General features: G+C 68.5%; 1 protein-coding gene across 1 annotated transcript; it reads right to left on the bottom strand.

The window, feature by feature from the left end:
• Positions 1-311: 311 nt before the first annotated feature.
• MEF2B (myocyte enhancer factor 2B) lies at positions 312-4020 on the bottom strand. The gene is made up of 8 exons (XM_059831982.1): positions 3967-4020; positions 3569-3772; positions 3365-3493; positions 3112-3274; positions 2003-2148; positions 1301-1412; positions 1113-1203; positions 312-624 (listed from the first exon to the last, which is right to left on the bottom strand). The coding sequence occupies exons 1-8, from the start codon at positions 4018-4020 to the stop codon at positions 312-314; spliced, it is 1212 nt and encodes a 403-aa protein (XP_059687965.1).
• Between the last annotated feature and the right edge of the window lie 909 nt (positions 4021-4929).

Genomic DNA, 4929 nt, shown 5'->3' with positions numbered 1-4929 from the left:
ACAGGGGACCGGGGTAGCGCTCCTGGTCCGTGGGGTCCTGGCCTCGCAGGGGGCTGGGGGGCAGAGCTGCAGGGAGGGGGAGCCGGTGGCGTGTGGGGGGCACCGGGGTGGGGAGGGGGTTTGCCGGGAGTTGCAGCCCCAGAGTGGGGGTCCGGGACCCCACGGGAAGCCCTGCGGCATCGCCGACCCCCCCAACCCGCCCCCGTCAGCATTGCAAAGGGCATGGGGGGCTTCCTGGGGGTCTGAGGATGGGGGCGAAGTGGGGAGCTGCTCCCCCAGGCTCGGCCCCCCCCGGCACCCCGTCAGCCTCGCTATCTCTGCCAAGCGTCCATGGCCTGCGCCCGCCGCGTAGGGACGGGGGCCCGCTGCTCCTCCGCCAGCGGCCGGGGGGGCCCCAGGGGGTAGGGGTACCCCTTGGCATAGTCATCCCGTGGCTGGAGGTCTCCGGGGCCTCGGGAGGCTTCGCTCAGGGAGGCCAGGCTGGCCAGGGGGGGCTGGGGGGTGCCCGAGGGGCATCCCAGCCCTGGGGAGACCCGCTCCGACTTGATGCTGATGGCTTGGTGCTGCGGGGAGGCTCCGGGGGCCGGGGCCGGCTCTTCGGTGGAGGCAATCCGGCTGCTGACCCTGGGGTAAGAGAGGAGGAGGAGTGAGGCTGGGTCTCCCTGCATCCCCTGTTGAGGTGTGCGGGGTGGGGAGAGGCTGAGCTCACCCCCCCGCTCCTCCCCAGTGGGGCTAAGACCTCCCAAACTCACCTCACATACCAGCTGCCACCCAGCCAGGTGCTGAGTGGCTGCCCACCCGTGTGCCTGACACGGCTGCTGGGAGCTTGGTGCGTTATGGGGGGGGACATGGGGCCCGGGACCCCCGGGGAAATCCGGTTCAAAATAGGCTCTGCCGACAGTGGCGGGTGGGGGGGGCCCCCTGCGCCCCAGTTTTGGGGTAAAGCTGGACAGACCCCAGCATGGTGCATGGGGGGGGCTGCGCCTTGGGTGCTGGCTGGACCCAGGGCTGGGAGGTGGCACCCATGGGTGCAGCAACTCCTCACAAACAGGCTCATCCCCAACCCATGCTCTCCCCCGTCCCCCCACCCCGCTGCCATCCCCCGTTCTTACCCCAGCGCTGCCATGTCCCGTGGGTGCTGCCACGCCGTGGGGCTGGGCTGCAGGAAGCCGGGGGGTGGCGGGGGCTCACCGGCCCCGAACTCTGCCGAGCAGGAGGCCAAGAGTGAGCAGGAGCTGGGGGGGGGTCTGCAGCCGGGGGGGTGTCCGCACTGTCCCAGGGCCGAGGGGCCAGGACTCACCTGCTTGGGCCGGAGCGAGGAAGGGGAAGCCGGTGAGGCTGTGGCTCGGGACGTTGGCGCTGCCCGGGGCGAGCACGGGGCTCAGGGTCTGCAGAGTGGGGTACAGCGGCCGCTGTGGGAAAGTGGGGTGCCCCCCCGTCAGGCTTCGTGCTGCCGACCCCATGGAGGGCCCATGCTGCAGCATCTCCCCCCCCCCAGCCCCTTCCTGTGCTCCCCAGTAAAGCCCTGGTGTCAGGCTGAGGAAGAGGAGGTGGGAACGCATTGGAGAAGCTCCTCGCTGAATTTTGGGAGGGGACGTCCGCGTGGTCCCGGGGACACCAGACACGGTGACTTGCTGGGAAATGCCTGGCTGCAGCGAGCTGGGGGGGGACCCCTCACCTCCTGCCCTGCTGCCCCCTCCCGCAGTGTCACTGATGGGGAGGGGGTGCCCAAGGCCACCGAGCATCCGGCTGGCACCGACCCCCAGGGGAGCCCCGTGGCCAGGGGGTCCCGACCCCCTCCCCGGGCATCAGAGGCACCCCGGGGACCCCACCCCAGGGGGCTACAGATTTGGGGGGCTTTGTCTCACATGCAGGGGACACGTCCCAGTGATGGGGCCACGCTGGGGCTAGGTGTGTGTCCCCCCCCCCCGGTAGTGCTGTCCCCATGTGCCAGCCCAGGCAGCAGATACTGCAGAGCCTGTGTCACCCCCACGGCACTCACCGCGGCGCTGCCGCCGCTCCGGCCACTCGCCAAGCTGCTGTGGGCTTCGCCACGCCGGCCCTCCGCCCCCAGGTACAGCGGCGGGGGCGTCTTGGTGGCCAGGGCTCGATTCAGGCTGCCGGCGGGGAAGAGGGGGTAGCCGAGACCTGGACAGACAGAGGGACAGGAGGATGCACAGGGTGGCCCCAAGGGATGTGGGGTCCCAGGGGTTCCAGTCCTCGGGGGGATCCCCATGGCTGCGGCCGGTGGCCCTGGTGCCCTCGTCGCCACGGGCGGCTGTGCATGCGTGCATGGTGCCGCGCTCCGGCAAACCCACTTCCTGCGTGAGGCCGTCGGCGCACCTGGGCTGCGGCGGCCGCCCCCGGCCCACTGCGGCCGCACGTTGCGAGCGGAAATGGTGTGCGAAGGCAGTGGCCGGATCCGGCCCTGGGGCCAGCAGGCTGCAAACCCCCCCCCGGCCTGACCCTGCCGCGGCGAGCACCCTCACCCCAGCTCCCCACGGAGCGGCCGGGACCTCCTGCGGGGACGTCCAGCGTGCCTGGGGCCACCATGCCGTCCCCTTCCAAGGAGATGGGGATGCTGCACGCCCGCGTCCTGCACCGGGCATGCCACCCAGCTGCCCTTGTGCCACGTCCCACCCACCCGGGGGGTGTCTGCTGGTCAAGCCCCAGTATCATTTTTCCCAGCCGCTTTTCTGCTGCGTGGCCCCGCAGGCACCCGTGTCCCCGTCACCACCCCGGGCTGGTGCCATCCCACTGGGCAGGATGAGCCCCTCGTGTCCAGCTCCATGTGCCACATGGGAAGGAGCTGTGGGCGTAGGGTGCCCAGGGTACCGGTGCCAGCCAGGTGCTGGGTGCCGGCAGGGTGCAGGAAGCAGCTGGAGGGAGGCAGGGGACGGTGTTTCCACAGCTGCGGCGGTGCTACCCACGCACCCGCCCCGGCCCCGCTCCCGGTAAGTCCCCGGGAGATGCTGTGAGAGGAGCTTTGCATGCGGTGCCCGGCTGGGGAAAATCCCCGCGGGGCTGGCGGGGATGGGGTGCCCATCATGGGGACCTTCTCCCCTGCAGCCGGCTCCCCGCAGCATCTCTGGGCGATGGGTCCAAGCCTACCTGGGGGCAGCGGCCCCGGCGATCGTCCCGGCGGCTTCGGTGCTGCAGGCTTGAAGGCGGGCGGGCGGCCCTGGCCCTGTGGGGAGCTGCTGGCACTGCCCAGGGATCCATCGGCGGCCGGCGGGGAGCTGCCGTAGGCTGCCTCGGGCAGCAGCGCCGGGCTCTGCGGGGCGAAGCAGAGGTGAGGGACGGGGAGGGGACAGGGACCCTTGGGGACCCTCGCTCCCCATGCCGCGGGACGGCAGCAACTCACATAAAACCTGGGCCGTGCCACCGACAGGTCCATGCCCTCGCTCAGCCTTCGCGCCTTCTCCCCAGGATCCGGCCCCTCGTCCAGCTCCAGCTCGTGGCTCTCCAACCCCAGCCCCTTGCGCTTCAGCGTCTGCGGGGAGCGGGGCCGTGAGCGGGGACCTGCACCCAGCCCGGCACCCCCGCCCCGGCCGCCCCCCGCCGCTACCTCCAGGATGTCGGAGTTGGTGCGGCTCTCGTGGGGCTCGCTGTACTCCGTGTACTTGAGCAGCACCTTGTCCATGTCGGTGCTGGCGTACTGGAAGAGGCGGTTGGTGCTGTTGAAGATGATGAGGGCGATCTCGCAGTCGCACAGGACGCTCAGCTCGTACGCCTTCTTCATCAGCCCGAATTTCCGCTTGGTGAAGGTCACCTGCAGAGCAGGGAAGGGGATGGGATGCTGCACCCGGGACCCCTGGGTACCACCCCAAACCCTCCTCCCGGGTCCCCAGACCCCCTCCGGCTCTGGAGGATCTGACACCCACGGGGAAAGTGGGAGCAGAGCGGCTTTGCCTCCCTTTGTGGCCTCGTGGCTCCCCGTCCCCCTCGTCCCCGAGCGGTTCCTACCTGTCGGTTCCGCTGATCCAATATTCGGCTGATCTGTATTTTTTTCCGGCCCATTTTTGCCTCCTACACTCGAGGTGGGGCTGGAAGAGAGCAAGAAGCCCCTGAGCCCCTGCAGCCCGGGGCCGGCCCGAGCGAGCATCCGCCCCGGCACCGCATGCGCCTCCTCACCCCTCCGGCTGCCAAAAATAAGTTTTGCTGAAAAAAATAAGTTTTCAGAGGAAGTTTCAGCATTTTTTTTTTCATCAAAGATGGTCGCAAACTGAAAAATGAAAAAAAAATTGGGAAATTCTGCTGGGGCAGGGGGGAAAAATCCCCTTAGCTCTGCCCAGCCGGTTCCACCGCCCTGGCTCTGTCACCCCCACCCCATCCCGGCCCCGGGGACCCAAGCACCTGCGCGTGCCGGCCGGAAAGCCGCCGTGCCGCGATGCCAGGTCGCTTGCCGGGAGCACGGGATCAGCCTTTGCATCCCCAAGCGCTCGCCCGAAGCCGCGGAGGCTGCTCCAACCCTGCCCCACGCGCTGATGCTGTTCACCGGTGGGTCCCTCGGACGGGGAGGGCGGTTATAAGGGAGGCTGGGCTGGCTGCGGGGAGGGTCCGTAAAACAAAAGGGCTGTTTTTAGGTTCAAGGTTATTTTTTTTTTTAATTTTTTTTTTTTTCTTCTAACGCCAACAGACTAAATTTGACCTCCGCCATTCGCAGGTCAGGAAGTGGCTGTACGAGGAGACAGCAAAGCGAAACCACCCACTTCTTTGGGCCACGTGAGCTGGTGGTGGGAAGGCCGAGGGGTGGGGGGACCCTGCATCCCATCCCGGTTGCAGGGTGCCAGCACTCATCGCAGCCCAGCACAGGGCTGTGACACCCCCCATGACATCCCCTTGCCGCCACAGGGACCCAATTCTTGCTCCTCTTCTTATCCCCCAGCACCGGTCACCCCAAAACCCCTCTGGGGTGGCCTGGAGCCA

Source organism: Gavia stellata, chromosome 32, assembly GCF_030936135.1.
Source record: "Gavia stellata isolate bGavSte3 chromosome 32, bGavSte3.hap2, whole genome shotgun sequence".
NCBI classification, from domain to species: domain Eukaryota; kingdom Metazoa; phylum Chordata; class Aves; order Gaviiformes; family Gaviidae; genus Gavia; species Gavia stellata.
The sequence above is the reverse complement of the archived record's forward strand: the minus strand, read 5'-3'. Positions and strand labels throughout refer to the sequence as shown.

What these genes read in the sequence shown, in the direction of transcription:
- MEF2B (XM_059831982.1), bottom strand. Translation starts at nt 4,020, where the DNA reads ATGGGCCGGAAAAAAATACAGATCAGCCGAATATTGGATCAGCGGAAC. An exon ending in TGGATCAGCGGAACCGACAG is followed by an intron (nt 3,773 to 3,966) that starts GTAGGAACCGCT and finishes CCTGCTCTGCAG; the next exon opens with GTGACCTTCACCAAGCGGAA. An exon ending in GCCGGGGCCGCTGCCCCCAG is followed by an intron (nt 2,149 to 3,111) that starts GTAGGCTTGGAC and finishes CTGTCTGTCCAG; the next exon opens with GTCTCGGCTACCCCCTCTTC.